This window comes from Chiloscyllium punctatum, chromosome 52, assembly GCF_047496795.1.
Source record: "Chiloscyllium punctatum isolate Juve2018m chromosome 52, sChiPun1.3, whole genome shotgun sequence".
NCBI lineage: Eukaryota > Metazoa > Chordata > Chondrichthyes > Orectolobiformes > Hemiscylliidae > Chiloscyllium > Chiloscyllium punctatum.
In genome coordinates this window covers 13,527,096-13,546,253 of record NC_092790.1, presented here as the reverse complement: position 1 = coordinate 13,546,253, position 19,158 = coordinate 13,527,096, and the positions used below count along the sequence as shown (strand labels likewise).

Sequence of the window (19,158 nt, the reverse complement as noted above, 5' to 3'; positions counted from 1 at the left end):
CACCATGGTTCCACTTAAGAACTTACCTCGACGCCAATGGTCTTTTTGCAGCAGAAAGCAGCAGGTGTTGGGTGGAAGCGACGTTGGAACGCAAAGCCGGTCGGGAAGGTAAGTGATTGATTGTTATTTGAGTGGGTTCTAGACCCCAGGTCCTACAAAGTAGGGCCTCCTGTACCCTAAATTAAAAGTGCACAGACTTACAGTCCACAGAGAGATCGATTTTAAGAGATGCGAGTTTTTGCTGCAGCTCCACAAGACACTGGTGAGACCACACTTAAAATATTGTGTCCAGTTCTGGTCACCCTACTATCAGAAAGATACAGAGGCTTTGGAGAGGGTGCAAAGAAGGTTTACCAGGATGCTGCCTGGACTGGACCGCTTGCTTTATGAAGAAAGGTTGAATAAGCTTGGAGTTTTCTCTCTGGAGAGGAGGAGGAAGAGAGGAGACCTGATCGAGGTGTACAAAATATTGAGAGGAATAGATAGAGGCAATAGCCAGAGACTTTTCCCCAGGACAGGATTGACTGGTCTGAGAAGTCATAGTTTGAAGATATTAGGAGGAAGGTATAAAGAAGACATCAGAGGTAGGTTCTTTATGCAGTGAGTTGTGAATGCATGGAATGCGTTGCCAGCTGTGGTGGTGGAAGCAGAGTCATTAGGGACATTTAATTAACTGCTGGACATGCACATGGATAGCAGTGAGTTCAAGGATGTGTATATTTACTATAATTTACTCTTGTAAGTTACTATACTTTACATTAGGTTTAAATCTCAACACAATATCATGGGCCAAAGGGCCTGTTCTGTGTTGTACTTTTCTATGTTCTACACGTACCGTTAGTAAAATGTCTTTTCTTTCATTTACAGGTCACTCATGGTGCAGCAGGAAGGAAACACACAATTTATTTTGCAGTGAAAAAGAGGGCAGTTAATTTTTAATCAGCAAAGTTATATTTTTATCAGACGGTTCATGTAAGTTCACCATTGTCTTATTAGAGAGAGGGGGAGAGAGGTGTGAGGGAGAAAAAGCAACAACTGTTTTATGTTTTAACCTGAGGGTCACCACATCTCAGGCACAGGGAATGATCATTCATAGCAATCTCAACCAGACCAGCAATTGAACCGCATGCTGTCAGCGTGACGATACATTGTAAGCCAACTACAGAATCAACTGAGCTAACCAACCCCTACATGGCCAGTGGCAAAAACATTGGGTGGCACAGTAGCTCAGTTCTTAGCATTGCTGCCTCACAGCGCCAGGGACCCAGGAATAATTCCAGCCTCTGGTAAGTATTGCAGTCCAAAGATGTGGAGTTTAGATGGATTGGTTATACTAAGTTGCCCATAGTGTGAGAGTTATGCAGGCTAGGAGGATTAGCCATGGGAAATGCAGGGTTACAGGGATTAGAGAGGGTGTTGGGCTGGGATTGGATGCTTTTCAGAGGGTCAGTCTATGGACCTGATGAACCAAAAGGCCTGCTTCCATGCTGTCGGATGTGCAGGTTCGGGGGATTGGCCATGGTTAATGCAGGGTTATAGGGGTAGATTTGGGTCTGGGTGGGATCCTCTTTATTGGTTTGGGACAGACTGAATGGTCTCTTTCCACACTGTATGGATTCTGGGGACATCAATGTTTAGCTCAATGGTATTGGGCAATTTATTCTGATCTCAACTCCTGTTGTCAATGCTCTGACCGGTGAAGAGAAGCACGCCAAATGCCGCCTTCACCACAGTGTCTTGCTGAAATGCCACATTTAAGGAACTGTCTACCTGCACCCCTAGGTCTGTTTGTTCAGAAACACTCCCCAGACTTGTACTATTAACAGCATAGGTCCTGCCCTGGTTTGCCTTACCAAAATGCAACACCTCGTGTTTATCTAAATTAAACTTCATCTGCCATTCCCTGATCCACTGGCCCAGTTGATCAAACTTCCATTGTCCTCTTGGATAACCTTCTTCTCTGTCCAAAATGCCACCAATTTTGGTCCTGCTCCCACTACATTTCTTGTTGATCTGTTTTCAGGCTGACCAAGTGGAACAGCAACCACCCTGCATCACATAAGCCACCCTGAGGCACACACATACAGGAGGGGATGAGGAATCAGGTCAAGACGAAAAGGGAAACGTTTATGTTAGCCTTCCATGGACATTGTGAGACAGTGCAGAAGAAAGCCTGTGACCCTTCACAAATCGATCAACAGCAAATCTATCTTTCAGCAAATAAGGAGGACAAGGAAGAGAAGGCGTAGCGCTGCCACGATTCTGTGACTCGGCTAAGCTTTGTCTCAATTCACTCGGCAAGATATCAGTTCGAAAGATGGACTTGTCTTGAGAAATCATCTGAAATATGGTCTCTCCCAGAACTCTCGGTGGGTCAATTTATACTGCTGTACAATGATCTATCTGTTGATGGCACAGATTTGAGATTTTATGGTGTCCTTTCCTAACTTGAGCATCCATTTGACTTCCTGGTGAATGGGTCGAGGCAGACTAGACAATGAATTGAATGTACTCTGCGCATAATTTATTTAAATTGTGGTGAGCTGGAAATAATTCAAGACAGGATCATTCACCAGCCCTATCTTCTTTGCCCTGCAACTTCATCACTTAAAATACACATCCAGCTTTAGTTTGATACCTTGTATGGAATCTACCTCCACCAGTATTCCAGGTTGCACAATCCAAATCCTAACAACTCTGAGTAAAGACATTTCTCTTCATCCCACACCTAGCTCTCTTGCTGACAATGTTGAAATTGTGACCCGTAGTTACTAACATACCAAGTAATGGTCACAAAATATTCTTCTTTCCACTGTCAAAATTCTTCATATTTTTGAATACCTCCATAAATTCCCCCTCTTAATCTTCTCTGCTCCAAGGAGAAGAGGCCTGGTGTCACTAATCCTTCCTATTATGTAAAATCCTTCATTCCTGCTATCATTCTAGTAAATTTCCAATGGACCCTCTCCAGAGCTTGAAGATCCTTCCTTAAATAGAACTGAACACAAATGTGGTCTGACCAATGATTTGTCGAGGTATAGCATCACTTCCTCAGTTTTATACTCAATGCCTTTATTTATAACCACAAGGATCCTATAAACCTTTTTCACAATGGTTTAGGCTTGCCTGGCCACCTTCAGAGAACGATACACGTGAACCCAGAGGTCCCTTGGCTCCAGTTTTCCCCTCAAAGCTGTACCATTGACCCTGCATTGTTGCCATGTGTTTCTGTTAACAAAATGCATTTCATTACATTTGTCTGCGTGGCTATTCATCTGCCAGATTTCTGCCCATTTCGCCAATTTGTCAATCGCCCTGTGAAGTCACTAAGCATCATCCTCACAATTCACTCCCCTCCCTGGGTTAGTGTCAACTGCAATTTAGAGATTATGTCCTCAACACCCAACTCCGAATCATTTATAGAACCGTGTAGTTATCAATGTGTATGTGTCAGTTTCTTCTATGTGCACGTAACTATCAATTCTACCTGTCCGTTTCCCTGATGTGAATGTATTTACCAGTCTGTTCCTGCTCTGTGAATTGAGACTGTCAATGTTGACCTGTATTTGCCCATTGCCGATGTGAATGTGTGAGTGTATTTATTGGTCTGTCCCTGCTGTGATTTGAGAATGTTGATATTAATCTGTATTTGTCATTTTCTCCTATGTCAGTATGTGAATGCACATGTCAATAAGTGAATTATATTTTTTATACCAATATGCAACACAACAGCATATCATCTCCTTTCTCACCAAAATCAGAATGACTGATGTGGTACAGCACAGAAACAGACCATTCAGCCCATTGTGCCTGTACTGGGACATTCTCTTATGCATCAGTTCTGCAGTAATTGTTGGGAATGTGAACTTCATCCACACATTGTCAGTGTCTTATATGGAAAGGATAATTTGACATCAGATCTGCAGACATCTGACTTTTAGTAACTGTAGTCTTTGATTGGTCAGAACTGTGTTCAGTTCTGGGCAACTCATTGAAGGAACGACCCTCAAGCTCGGGAGAGGGGTCATTGGAGATTTACTGGATCTCATTCACCTATGTTCAGTTGTGGTTTTGTCTGAATGTAGCACAGACTCTGTAAGTAAACTCTTTTTGATGATGCTTAATTGTATTGCATTTCAGTCTGTTTACTTTTACATTGTGTGTGAGTGCATGTATAGTAGACTTTATCAGGCGCTGCTGGGCACTGTCTATCCTCAGCTGTGATAAGTGATGTTGAGAATCAATTCAAATCTGGAAATAATTAAGGCCAAATTTTATTCTTTTCCTTTCAGCATTCAATGGCTGAGTGAGAGTGAGTGTGCTGTTGTGCTGCCAGTCTGTATCTCAGTCCATGTCTTCTGTAGCGAATGGGAAACAGCTGAAGTTCTTTAATTGTTAGTGCCTGTAGGAAGCACGTGCAAGTGAAAGTGTAACACACTGCAGCAGAAAGGATTCTGTGCTGTTCTTCAGAGTCAAGGTAGGAAACACAATGGACCTTTTGTATCTTGTATAGTACGGAATCTAACAGAGTTATTATATAAAATGTTGGTCTCAGAAAGCCATCAATTTTTGTTTCAGTGCATAGTGATGTTCTTTTATTAATACTGGTCAAGTAAAAATCAGTGTAAACTGAATCCATTTGCAACGAAGTAACAAACAATTCAACTGCATTGGAGCTGACTGACCTTGTACGGAAAAGACAATTAGCTAATTCACCTCTATTTTCTGATGTAGACAGAACATTACCCTGCTCTGTAGTGTGATGATGCACCATTAGCAGTAGTCTTATGTTGCTCTATAGTAGGGAGGACAAAAGAAAAAGGACTTGTATTATTTTTTGTCATGTGGTGCAGAATATGTAAACTGTCAAATTGAATTTATGGAATAATCAACACTATTCTACTCTGCTTGAAAATAAAATGTGCAATTCTACAAGCCTATCAATTTTGGCTTTTTCCCCCCCCTTTTCTCCACTGCTTTTGAAGGGTGGTTATGAGATTCCACTGCTATATTGTGAAAATTGCAGCCAGATTTCATGCTTTTTTGGTGATACATCCCGAGGGAGGGGGAAGGAGGAGTGCAGAGCTCTTTGTAGAAAATTGGAACAATTTTGAAAGAAGTACATAAATACCAAAAAAAAGAGTTTCTGGATGGACTGAAACCATCAAAACAAAGCCTAATGCAATATGAAGAAATGCAGAATGGAGTTGTGAGAAAGATGGGGATGATAAACTCCTCTGCTACCATGATCTCTTTATGCAAATGGATGCTGGCTGATCAGGATGAAAATTGTTAGCTGGTTGTTTCTGATCAGTGCAGACTCAAAAGTTTCAAAGGGCCTGATTCTGTGCCATAGGCCTCTCTGACAAAGGATGTGTGGGTAGAAATAATTTTGAACATAAAATTTTGTGTTACTTGCAATGTCAATGGAACTGTATGACTGTTAGATATTGTACTGTGTGTCAGGATGGTGTATGTCTTTGAAACTCATCATAAGTCAGAGAGAGAATCAGAGAGATTGTGTGTGTTGGGGAGGGGGGGTGTGGGGAAATATTTGGTTACGTGTCTACACATTAATCATTCTATGTAAGGCTTTGACACAGATTGTGCATTTGGAATTCATATTATTTGATTGCTGTGTCTATGTAAGTGACAAAAGATTAATTGTCCTTCACAATTACTGATAGCTGAAATGTATCCTTCAATTCAATTTGGACTCCATATGTACTTTACATACGGTTGTTCAAAGTCATTGCATCAGCTATTTGTTCACCTTGATTGTAACATTAAAATTATCGTTACTAAATGTAGACAGTATAAAGATCGGTGAACTTGTGGGGAGTGTAGACGTATGTCAAAGGATACAGCAGGATATAGATCACTTCAGATTTGGGTGGAGATATGAGATTGAGTTTAATTCAGGAAGGTGTAAGATGCTGGACTTTGGGAGATCAATTGTTAAGCAAAGGTATACAGTTAATGCTGGACTCTGAACAACATTGGGGTTTCAAGTCTATAACTCTCTGAAAGTGGCCATGCAAGTAGATAGGGTGGTATTTAGAAGGCGGCATATGGCGTGCTTGCCTTATTGGTTGACTTTCCTTGGTCATACTTAGAGTATTGTGACAAAAGATTAATTCTGTCCTTCTCGGTTACTGAGAGCTGCAATGTTCCCTTCAATGTGCTCACTATCTATCTCGCATATAACTACAAATGGACAGCATCGTCTATTTGATCACCTTGATTGTCACGTTAAAAGTATCCTGACTAAAGTTCAGAACCTGAGAGGACAACCTCAATCAGGACCTTGGGTTCCTGTCTCACTACACACTCACACACACACTCATGCAGACCCTCTCTCATCCACACGCTTTCCCTCATACACACATGCATGCACCTCCCACACACACACCCTCTCACAGGCTTATACTCTATCATACTCATACATACATTTTACCAAGCATATACACTGCTCTTGCTCTCTTTCTCTCTCTCACGCACGTGCACACACACACTTCTCTGGGGTGAATTTGTAGTTGCAGAATTATATTTGCGGATACATTCTATTTTGCTCAAAAAGAGCACAATCTGCAGGCCGTCAATCCATGTAATATTTTATATATTCCTACTTTGGCAATAGAACCAGTCTGACTCAAGATTGGGATACAGACAGACTCTAACCTCACACCTTTAATACATTGTCTGAGTTGAGATGTCACCCTTTTTAAATAAAATCTGAAGTCATGTTTGAAATGTGACTTAAAAGAAGTTTTGATATGTATATACTAATGAACTGAAACCTGCAACCCTTTCTAAAAGATGAAACACTGAACAGCAATCTAGGTTTCTTCAAAATATCATTTCAGTTGCATAACACGATAATCTTTTGCGATAGATTCTGTGTCTCATGATCCTGTTTCACAGCTACCTGATAAAGGAGCAGCACTCTGAAAGCTAGTACTTCCAAATGAACCTGCTGGACTATAATCTGGTGTTGCGTGATTTTTCGATTGTGGTTGCCACATTACAGGAAGGGCGTGGAGGCTTTAGAGAGGATGCAGAAGAGGTTTGCCAGAATGTTGTCTCGCAGATATAAGCTAATAAAAAAGAAGCTAGAAAAAGCCAAATAGTTTTCTTCTGAGCAGCAGAGACTGAGGGCAGACTTAATAGAAGTCGGTAAAATTTTGAGAAGAGTTGTAGCTCAGGTTGAGGTTCTGGATCTAGATTTGCTCGCTGAGCTGGAAGGTTCTTTTTCAGATGTTTTGTCACCATACTAGGTGCCATCATCAGTAAGCCTCCGGATGAAGCACTGGTGGTCTGGCCCATTTTCTATTTATGAGTCCACGACATTGGACAAACAGGCAGAAAACTAGTCACTGAGATACATTAACATCAACTAGCCACAAAAAGACATGACCCACTCTCACTAGTATCCTTACATACAGATGAGGAAGGACACCACTTCGAGTGAGACAACACATCCATCCTAGGAAAGGCCAAACAGAGATGTGCACAAGAATGCTGAGAAGCATGGTATTCCAAACGGAGCTCGAAAAACAAACAAATTGACTTGAATTCCATTTACAACCTCAGAGAAAATGAACACTAAATGACATCACCAACCCAAGGAAACCTAAACACACAAATACCACCAGTGCTTCATCCTGAGGCTCACTGATGATGTTACCTAGTATGGTGACAAAATGTCTGAAAACAAACCTTCCAGCTCAGCGAGCAAACCTATATCCAGAAGTCTATAAAATTATAATATGCATGGTTAAAGCTGATGGTCAGAATCTTTTTCCAAGAGTTGAAATGTCTAAAACTAAGAGGCATGCATATAAGGTAAGGGGAGACCTAAGGTGCAGTTTTTATTTTAAGTAGAGAGTGATAGGAGTGGAACACACTGCCAGGGGTGGTGATGGAGGTAGATAAGATATAGGTATTGAAGGGGCTTTAAAATAAGCAAATTAAAATGCAAGAAATGGAGGGATATGGACCATGGGCAGGCAGAAGGGATTAGATTTCATTCGGCGCCATGTTCGGCACAACGTCGTGGGCTGAAGGACCCTGTGCTGTGCCGATCTATGTTCAGATTTAGTGCAATATATATTTTTGATGAGGATTCACTCAAATTAATTGGAACTGGGTAGCATGCATTGAGAATATAGATTAAAAAATATAAACTTCTATTTCCTTGGTGGTGTTTGACACTTGGTTTGAACATATCTCTCTGGAAATGGAGCTCAATATGAACCTGACTCAATCCACTCTGTGACTGTGGAAAGAAGAGGAGAGACATTCTACAGCGGGACTTCGGAGAAAGCTGAAAAGCAGGACATCCAGGGTGATTATCCCTGGTTTGCTTCTAGTTCATCGGGCTGGAGAGGACAGGAACAGGGAGATAATGGACTTGAATGTGTGGCTGGGGAACTGGTGCAGGAAGCAAGGATTTAAATTCATGGATCACTGGGGTATGTTTAGCAGTAAGGATAAATTATACAAGAGGGACGGTTTGCACCTTAATAGGTGGGGGACTAGCATTCTGGCAGGTAGGTTTGCCACTGCAACACAGCTGCATTTAAACTATTTAGGGAGGACGGGACAAACTGGAAATTTAAGAAGGAAGTGAAGGGGAAAGTTAGAACAAGAGAAGTCAAGAAAGACAATGGAATCAATGGAGCAGAAAACTCAAAAAAGGATCATGCCGTAAGGTCAAGTGAAATAGGGACTGATAGGAAGGGTGAGGAGCGTAACAAATTAAAAATGTTATATATGAACGCACGAAGCATTAGACATAAGGTGGATGAGCTTGAGGCTCATTTGGAAATTGGCAGTTATGATGTTGTGGGGATAACTGAGACGTGACTTCAAGTGGACATGGCCTGAGAAATGAATATTCAAGGCTATACGTGCTATCGTAAGGAGAGACTGACTGGCAGAGGGGGTGGGGTGGCCCTGTTGGTAAGGAATGATATTCAGTCCATTGTGCGGGGGGCCTAGAATCAGTGGATGTAGAGTCAGTATGGAGAGAGCTGAGAAATTCTAAGGGTAGAAAGACCCTAATGGGAGTTATCTACAGGCCCCCAAACAGTAGCCTGGATGTAGTGTGTAAGTTGAATATGGAGCTAAAATTAGCTTGTCACAAAGATATTACTACAGTTGTTATGGGGGATCTCAACATGCAGGTAGACTGGGAGAATCAGGATGGTACTGAACCCCAAGAAAGGGGGTTTCTGGAGTATCTCAGAGATAGATTCTTAGAACAACTTATGCTGGAGCCTAGCAGGGAGAAAGCAATTCTGGATTTGGTGTGCAACGAACCGGATTTGATTAGGGACCTCGAAGTCAAGGAGCCATTTGGAGATAGTGACCACAATACAATAAGCTTTAATCTGCAATTCGAAAGGGAGAGGGTAGAATCGGTACTGACAATATTTCAGTTGAATAAGGGGAAGTATGGAGCTATGAGGGAGGAGCTGGCCACAGTTCAATGATGCAATACCCTAGCAGGGATGGCAGTGGAACAACAATGGCAGGCATTTCTGGGTATAATGCAGAAGATGCAGGATCAGTTCATTCCAAAAAAGAAGAAAGATCCTAAGTGGAGGCAGTGGTGGGCGTGGCTGACGAGGGAAGTTAAGGACCATACAAGACAAAATGGAAAAAGTATAACATAGCAAAGATGAGTGGGAAATCGGAGGATTGGGAAGCTTTTAAAGAACAACAGAGGATAACTAAAAAGATAATACGCAAAGAAAAAAATAAGGTATGAAGGTAAACTGGCCAAAAATATAAAGGAGGATAGTAAAGGCTTTTTTAGGTAAAAGAAAACAAATGGTTAAGACTAGAATTGGGCCCATGAACACAGAAACAGGTGAATTTATTACAGGGAACAAAGAAATGGCAGAAGAGTTGAATTGGTACTTTAGATCTGTCTTCACTGGGGAAGACACGAGCAATCTCCCAGATGGAATAGTGGCTGAAGGACCTGAACTGAAGGGAATTTATATTAGGCAGGAAATGGTGTCGGAGAGACTGTTAGGTCTGAAGGCTAATAAGTCCCGGGACCTGATTGTTTGCATCCCAGAATACTGAAGGAGGTGGCTCTGGAAATCGTGGAGGCATTGGTGATCATTTTCCAATGTTCTATTGATTCAGGATCAGTTCCTGCGGATTTGAGGGTGGCTAATATTGTCCCACTTTTTTAAGAAAGGAGGGGGAGAGAAAACAGAGAATTATAGACCAGTTAGTCTGACCTCAGTGGTGGGAGAAATGCTTGAATCAATTATAAAAGATGAAATTACAACACATCTGGCTAGCATTAACAGGAGAGGTCAGAGTCAGCATGGATTTATGAAGGAGAAATCTTGCTTGACCACTATAAATGCCAGAGGAAACAACACAGAATTGCCAAGCACTTAGGATGTCACCTAAACAAGGGACAAAACGTCCGCAACACAAATGTCCAGCTCGGCGAACAGAACCACAACAACGAGCACCCGAGCTACAAATATTCTCACAAACTTTGATCTTGCTTGACTAATCTTCTGGAAATTTTTAAAGATGTAACTCTGAAGATGGATAAGGGAGATCCAGTGTATGTAGTAAACCTGGACTTTCAGAAAGCCTTTGATGAAGTCCCACACAGGAGGTTATGAGCAAAATTAGGGCACATGGTATTAGGGTCAAAATACTGACATGGATTGAAAATTGGTTGGCTGACAGGAAACCAAGAGTAGTGATAAACAGCTCCCTTTTGGCAGGCAGTGACTAGTGGTGTGCCGCAGGGATCAGTGCTGGGACTGCAGCTTTTTAAGATGTACATTAATGATAGCGATGAAGGTATTAAAAGTAATACGAGCAAATTTGCTGATGAGACAAAGCTGGGTGGCCGGGTGAAATGTGAAGAGGATGTTAGGAGAGTACAGGATGGCCTGGACAGGCTAGGCGAGTGGACAGATGCATGGCAGATGCAGTTTAATGTGGATAAATGTATGGTTATTCACTTTAGTGGCAAGAACAGGAAGGCAGATTACTACCTAAATGGAGTCAAGTTAGATAAAGGGGCAGTACAATGAGATGCAGGTGTTCTTGTACATCAGTCAATGGAAGCTGGCATGCAGGTTCACAGGTAGTGAAGAAAGCTAATAGCATGCTGGCCTTCATAACAAGAAGAATTGAGAATAGAAGCAGAGGTCCTTCTGCAGCTGGACAGGGCCCTGGTGAGATCGCACCTGGAATATTGTGCATAGCTTTGTTCTCCAAATTTGAGGAAAGACATTCTGGCTATTGAGGGAGTGTAGCATAGGTTCACAAGGTCAATTCCCGGAATGGCGGGACTATCTTACGCTGAAAGATTGGAGCAACTGGGCTTGTATATACTTGAATTTAGAAGGCTGAGAGGGGATCTGATAAGATTATTAAAGAATTGGACACTCTGGAGGCAGGAGGAATGTTTCCACTGATGCATGAGTCCCGAACCAGAGGACACAGTTTAAAAATAAGGGGTAGGCCACTTAGAACAGAGTTGAGGATAAACTTCTTCACCCATAGAGTGGTGGGTGTGTGGAATGCTCTGCCCCAGAAGGCCGTGGAGGCCAAGTCTCTGGATACTTTCAAGAAAGAGTTGGATGGAGCTCTTAAGGATAGTGGAATCAAGGGTTATGGGGATAAGGCAGGAACAGGATACTGATTGAGGATGATCAACCATGATCATAATGAATGGTGGTGCTGGCTCAAAGGTCAGAATGGCCTGCTCCTGCACCTATTGTCAATTGAAAGGATGTTCTTCGCTCTGACAGCAGTAACATACCTGCTGTTTGTTCGAAGCAGCTGGTCACACTTGGCTCTTTACCGAGGGAATATTACATTATCTTGGTCCTTTAAGTACTTGCGTGGAGAAAAACGGAAGCGATACCTCCTGTAAATCAACATCAGTTGTGACTGGCAACATCAATGTAACATTCAGTTAATCGTCACTAGGATTTTATTTTGTTGAAAGCCAGCAATTTAAAAAGAACCACGGGTCTGATTCCACTCCTGCTGAGCTGCTCCTTGTCCATTTTTTCTTAAAATTCTAATACCAGTTGAGTGAGATTCAGAAACTAAACAACACCCATACAGCTCCATGAATGGGGCCACCTGATGCAAGTGGGTATGTGGATATGTGAGTTTAGTTATTGATCTATGCCTGTCAGTTCCTGTTTGGTGAATGTGTGGGTGTAGTTATCAAACTGTAACTTTTGGTATATGGTAAATATATTTACATATTCACACAGCATTGACTGGTCTGGTCTCATTGATAACTGGAGAATCATAAAAATAATACAGCTTTGGGGTGAGGGGGTGGGGCATTCTGCCCATCTTGTCCATGCCTACATGCCCTTTCTCATCCCACCATCCTGGCACTGCCTGTAACCTCGCAGTTTACAACATTTGAGGCTCAGTACCAGGGATTTTTTGTTTAAAAATATGTAAGGTCTCTGCCTGCACCATCAAATCAGGCAACGAATTCCAGATACCCACCACTCTCTGCATAAAAAACATTTTTCCTCATAAATTCTAATACTACAGGCACTTAACTTCAATCCGTGATCCCTGGATTTTGATCATTCTGCTAAAGGAAACAGGTTTCTCCTGTCTAATGTCTCCCACTCTCAAATTAGTGAAAAATCACACAACACCAGGTTATAGTTCAACAGGCCGATATGGATTTGCACGCTTTCAGAGTGCTGCTCCTTCATCAGGTAGCTCACTATTTCGTACTGTAGACCCCATTACCCATGGGGTATATGTTCCAGGACCTACAGATAGGTGCAAAACCATTAATTTAAATGGGAAATATACCTTCCGGCGTTCTCCTGGTCCCTGGTTCTGGAACATTCCCTTTTATATGCTCAGACCACTGTAAACCACGAGTAAGTGAAACCGTGATAACTGGACCCGTGGATACGAGTGTCGCCCTGTTTTCCTTAATCATGGCACCACTGTTCCAAGGAATACAACCCCAAACTCTCCAATCTCTCCTGGTAGCTACAATTCACCAGCCCCGGCAACATTCTTATAAATCTCCTCTGCACTCTCTCCACTGCAATGACGTCCTTCGTATAATGTGGTGACCTGACTGCACACAATATTGTTGTAGCCACCAGTGCCTCACACAGTTTCATTGATGTGAGAGGTAATTTCGGTTTAAACTTTAAGATGTGCCTGGATCACAGACTGATCTATAATAAAAGACAAAACTTTTGTTTCTTTTCTAAAACATTTTGTATACTCAAAAGTAGAATAGTTTAAATTGTGCAGAATGCTGACAATTTGTGAGCAGAGTAAAAACAAACAGGCCCTTGATTGATGAAACCATTAACACAGGCAGGGAAGAATGAGTCCTTGACTGATAATACTGCAGGGTGAGAGAAACAACTTTGGAGACTCTGAAGACTTTGTGATAAGGGTGCAAATCAAAGAATAATGATGTTTTTAAGAATGTGAACCTCATGGCTCGTTAGAGCCAGGAAGGGGAGGGTCTGGAGGCATTTGTTGCAGACTTTGTGATAAGGGTGTAAATCGAAGAATAATGATGTTTTTAAGAATGTGAACCTCATGGCTTGTTAGAGCCAAGGAGGGGAGGGATTTGTACTGTATATAATGAGAAACTTTGTAAGCCTCAGCGCGCCTTTTACTCAGAAGGGTGCCCGACTCTGCAGACTTGCTAATAAAACTTTGTTTTCCTGAATTTGTCTAGAGCGATTATTAAGAAGCGATTTTCGTTTCTAACAACTTGGGGGCTCGTCGTCCGGGATCAACACTCCGGCCGCGGGGGGAGCTGAGGAAGGACATCGGAGAAGGTGCACCCTGCTGATTTCAGCAGTCCCTGATTCCTTGCTTGTCGCCCCGCGCGGCTTGAGCGAGTGATATCCGGGAGGCTCAGGAAAACAAAGGAGGGGTGTAACCGAGGCAGTGGGGACGGTTAACGATCGAGTAATTTCGGTGCACCGAACCCAGGTAAGAAAATCTTGCGGGGACCGTGTTTCCGGACGCCTGGGGACCTACGGGGTGCCTGTGGATTTTTCTACAGAGACGTAGGACTCAGGTATCTAGAGACCGGGGCTGGCCTGTGAGGGATTTGCAGAGACCGTGTTTGCGGAGGAACGTGTACCTACGGGGTGCCTGTGATCTGTGTCACAGAGACGTAGGACACAGGAATCCAAAGACCGGGGGTGCCTGCAAAGGAACCTGGGCGATCACGGGACTGAAGGTCCGGGAATTGGCTACATTGTGATAGATTATCACGGGAGAAATATGAAGTCCTCGGAAATGGGAAATAAGGGATCTAAGGCGATTAAGGGATGGGCTGGGGTATGTTTTGTTATTTGTAGATAGAATAAGTATAAGTAGCAGGAAATGATCTTGGAAACATATGTTATAAAATCCATATAAGTGGGAGCTTATAAAAAATAATGGGTAAAGATGCTGCTGGGAGTTGTCCACAGACCCATCAACAGTAGCTTTCTTTGGGACAGAATAGTTCAGGGAGAAAATAAGGTGTGTAAAAAACAGGCAGTATATTTATCACTGGTGATTTTAATTTTCATGTAGATTGGGAAAATCAAGTTGCCTAAGGAAGTCAGAAGGACACTTTTCTAGAATCATATGTTCTACATCCAAATGGGAATCAAGCTATTTTGCGTCTGATAATATATACTGAGGAAGGTTTAATACATGATCACAAAGTAAAAATAAACTCTAAAGGTTACAGTGACCATAATATGATAGAAGTTAGCATTCATGTTAAGAGTAAGAAACTTGGGTTGAAAACAACTGTGCTATAAACTCGAAGAAGGTAGGCATTGTGCAGAGTTAACTGGAGTGGACTCAGAAAGAAGTTTAATAGAAAAGACAACTAATGAACAACTGCACACTTTTATGAAAATAGTTCATGACTCCCAGTTTCCTCAGTGAGGAAAAATGATTCCAGGAAGGGAATATCAAAGAATGATTAACCAAGGGAAAAAAAAACAGACAGAGTTGAAAGAAAAGTCATAAAAATGGAAAAGATTGTGAGAGAATCAATGTCTGGAAGGTATCAAAAAAAAAACTTAAATTTTGCTGCAAACAAAAAAACATTTATGACAGCAACAGACACACAATGCATGAAAATTGGTCCTATCCACTTAATGATTCAAATGGTTAAACAAGCTTTTGGAGAACACAAAGGACATCATCTGAAAATTGGTTGTGCACAGAGAGAAATTGTATTATTGATAGCCACTGCTCGGATGTTATGCATTTTCCACCAAAGATATTTAATTGTGATTACTTTCCTCAATAATTGCATACAAATTAAGTCTGCAAAGGCTGCCAATTGTTATAACACCACCTTCTTGTGGTCTGTATGAAAATAGAATCTCTGTTGTATACTATTTATTATAAGGGAACACTGTTCCAACTACATGACAGAAAGAATAGCTGGCTTGCTTAACTGTAAGTATAACCTGTCTAAACAATAACTTCTCAGGATTAGTGACAACTGACTGAATTTCTGAATCATACGGTGCATTCTTGTAGTGTGCAGAAAACTGAGAAAGAACTCCATTAGCAGCTAAAAGGGTGTAAACTACTCAATGTATAAAACATACAGGAAACAGTTTGCAGAAAAATTCACCATTGACACGTTTAATTGCTACCATTCAAACACCCAAACTTCAGAAATGTAGGCCATCATTTACCTAACTGTGCAAATGTCCAAATCAACTGGGTTTACAGAAGCCCCGAGAAATTCTAAAGGACTGTTGCAATTTCAGGGAGGTGGGGGGATGGAATGGTGGAGAAGAGAGACCAACTGAAAATGATATTACTTTGAAGAGAGTTAAAGTTTCAATCAACCTCTTCAATTGTTGGTCCACCAGAAGGGTCCTTTCTGACTTGTTCTGAGAATGGCCCTTCGGGCATACCTCCCTGGTAAAGTTTGGCAATGATGGGCTTGCATATTTTTTTTTCTTTCAAATCTTTCAACTGCTGCTCAAAGTCCTCCTTCTCTGCTGTTTGGTTTGCCTCCAGCCAGGAGATGGCCTGGTTACACGTTTCGATGACTTTGTTCTTATCTTCCTCACTGATCTTGCCTTTCGTTTTCTCTTCCTCCACTGAACTCTTCATGTTAAATGCGTACGACTCCAGGGAATTCTTGGCTGTAATTTTCTCACGCTGCATATCATCCTGACCTTTGTACCTCTCCGCTTCCTGCACCATCCTCTCGATCTCCTCCTTACTCAACCTGCCCTTGTTATTGGTGATGGTGATTTTGCTCTCTTTGCCAGTGCTCTTGTCCACAGCAGAGACATTCAAGATGCCATTTGCGTCAATATCAAAGGTGACCTCAATCTGTGGTACACCACGTGGCGCAGGAGGGATCCCACTGAGGTCAAATTTGCCCAAGAGAACTCCGGAGGAAAGGTCTCCTGGCTCACACTCCGCCGCTCGACTTCCTCTTGCATAAGGTGGAGCCCGGAGACTGGGTACTTGTTAAGACCTGGAAGGCCGAAAAGCTCCAGCCGCGGTGGGAAGGACCGTTCCTGGTTCTGTTAACAACTGAAGCAGCTGTTCGGACGAAAGAGAAAGGGTGGGTCCACGCATCGAGGATAAAGGGGCCTGTTCCATCTGAAGAAGAAAGCACTTGGACATGCGAGCAAGGGGACAAGCCGTTGGTGGTAAAACTGAAAAGACAGCAATAATGAACTCTACTTGGACTGTATTGGTGGGGATATTGATCAATTTACTCCTGTATGTGGGGGAGGGTGAGGGGAGATGTGACAAATGTCGAACTATAGTAAGACTTGGGATTTGAATCTACTCGGGAACATTGTGTCCCATTCCTATGTGGACGATAGGTGTTACGATGTGAGTGCACGACACGAATGTTGGGAGGATGGGAGACCCTATTATCAGGTATATAATAAAGGATACGGTGGCAAAATCCGTGGATGCCCTATAAATGACCGCTGGGTGTCTATTAGCAAAACTGGGAGGTGGGACCTATCCTCCGTGTTGCTCAGGGAGCAGGTTGACAGAGTCAAGGAGACCAAGATACAGATCACTGATCGGGGGTTGGGGAAGGAGCAAGACCGTTAGGGAACGGCCGTGCTCCCTAAAGTGCCATCCGTATACGAAGAGGTAGAAGGAAAAATTGAACTCCCTGATGTTACACAAAACCTGTTTATTGATCTCACCTCTAGAATAGCCACTGTTTTAAATGTTAGCAATTGCTGGGTTTGTGGGGGGCCGCATATGTCGGAACAATGGCCGTGGACTGGTCAAAGCTTAGACATAGGGGAATTGCAGCAAACCACTTGGACTCATGTCAACGACAGAAAAAGCCAGGGGTGGAGACTGACAAACAGCCCTGAGGGCCAGTTCTGTATTGAAGGCAAGGGGACCGTGGAGGTAGGGATTAGTCCCTGTCAGAATATGTTGGATGCAACCACGCGAGTATGGTGGCCTAAGGATATCACATGGTACATTGCAAAACAGGAGAACCGCAATTGTGTGAGGCTGGGTGATGACTCTCGGTTTTGGAATTGTAGCGGCTCCGGCCCTTATGAGGGCATTCCTGGGGTAAAAGAGGTGTGGAATAAAGTTGCGAAACGGGGGGGGCCTGCTCCAGATGGCCTATTTTGGATATGCGGTAATCAGGCATATTCCAAACTCCCCATGGGATGGGCTGGGGTATGCTTCCTGGGTCTAATACGACCTGCGTTCTTCCTATTACCCCGGGAGGAAGGCGATGATTTGGGGATTAAACTCTTTGACTCCCTCCGTAGGTCACCAAGGGATATCCAAGTCAGTGATTGGGGGAATGAGTGGCCACCGGCCCGGATTATTGAATACTACGGGCCAGCTACATGGGCACAGGACGGATCATGGGGATATCGTACTCCTATCTATATGTTAAATCGAATTATCAGGCTCCAAGCAGTCGTAGAGGTCATTACTAACCAGACCGCTCTGGCCCTGGAGTTGCTGGCTAAGCAGCAGGATCAGATGAGGGCTGCTATATATCAAAACCGACTTGCCTTGGATTATCTGTTGGCCTCGGAGGGGGGCGTGTGCGGGAAGTTTAACCTGACAAACTGCTGTCTAGAAATTGACGATAATGGTAAAGCGGTTTTGAAAATTTCCGATGAAATTCGGAAATTGGCCCATGTGCCAGTACAATCTTGGCGTCCTCTTAGTGGCATCGGATGGTGGGATGGTCTCCTAGGTGGTAGCTGGTGGCGCACGGCGTTGCTGGTGGTTGGGGGGGGGGCATGATTCTTCTTCTCGTATTACCCTGCCTAACTCCCTGTATTCAGTTTTTAATTCAGAAAAATATTTCCCGACTCCAGGCAGTGGTGGTTCCACAACATGGGACGCGTGAACTTAAAGTGATGTTGCTGCGAAAGACCAAGGATTTCCCGGGCCCTTGAGGAGGGGGGGCTATCTTGGTCAGGCACATCTTAAAGAAAGAAAAGGGTGGAATTGTGAGAGGTAATTTCGGTTTAAACTTTAAGATGTGCCTGGATCACAGACTGATCTATAATAAAAGACAAAACTTTTGTTTCTTTTCTAAAACATTTTGTATACTCAAAAGTAGAATAGTTTAAATTGTGCAGAATGCTGACAATTTGTGAGCAGAGTAAAAACAAACAGGCCCTTGATTGATGAAACCATTAACACAGGCAGGGAAGAATGAGTCCTTGACTGATAATACTGCAGGGTGAGAGAAACAACTTTGGAGACTCTGAAGACTTTGTGATAAGGGTGCAAATCAAAGAATAATGATGTTTTTAAGAATGTGAACCTCATGGCTCGTTAGAGCCAGGAAGGGGAGGGTCTGGAGGCATTTGTTGCAGACTTTGTGATAAGGGTGTAAATCGAAGAATAATGATGTTTTTAAGAATGTGAACCTCATGGCTTGTTAGAGCCAAGGAGGGGAGGGATTTGTACTGTATATAATGAGAAACTTTGTAAGCCTCAGCGCGCCTTTTACTCAGAAGGGTGCCCGACTCTGCAGACTTGCTAATAAAACTTTGTTTTCCTGAATTTGTCTAGAGCGATTATTAAGAAGCGATTTTCGTTTCTAACAATTGATATTTCCTTATTTTTGTATTCAACCCTCTG

The 19,158-nt window shown here is 42.7% G+C and overlaps 1 protein-coding gene and 1 long non-coding RNA gene across 4 annotated transcripts in view; one reads left to right on the top strand and one right to left on the bottom strand.

Moving 5' to 3' along the window:
* The window catches only part of LOC140470801 (uncharacterized), a 678,281-nt gene that overhangs the window by 624,039 nt on the left and 35,084 nt on the right, over positions 1-19,158 (bottom strand). The window lies entirely within an intron of this gene.
* Positions 1,008-18,982, top strand: LOC140470653 (endogenous retrovirus group 3 member 1 Env polyprotein-like). Of its 2 annotated transcripts, XM_072566690.1 has the most exons (4): positions 1,008-1,286; positions 2,024-2,369; positions 4,293-4,477; positions 16,320-18,982. In XM_072566690.1, exon 4 carries the CDS (start codon positions 17,287-17,289, stop codon positions 18,307-18,309), a length of 1,023 nt encoding a protein of 340 aa, XP_072422791.1. In that variant the 5' UTR covers positions 1,008-1,286; positions 2,024-2,369; positions 4,293-4,477; positions 16,320-17,286; the 3' UTR covers positions 18,310-18,982. The 2 variants fall into 2 exon arrangements, with proteins under 2 accessions (XP_072422791.1, XP_072422792.1); XM_072566691.1 differs by lacking the exons at positions 1,008-1,286; positions 2,024-2,369; positions 4,293-4,477 and adding an exon at positions 13,679-14,007.

Excerpts from the sequence above, each read along its gene's own strand:
- LOC140470653 (XM_072566690.1), top strand. The coding sequence starts at position 17,287 with ATGTCGGAACAATGGCCGTGGACTGGTCAAAGCTTAGACATAGGGGAA.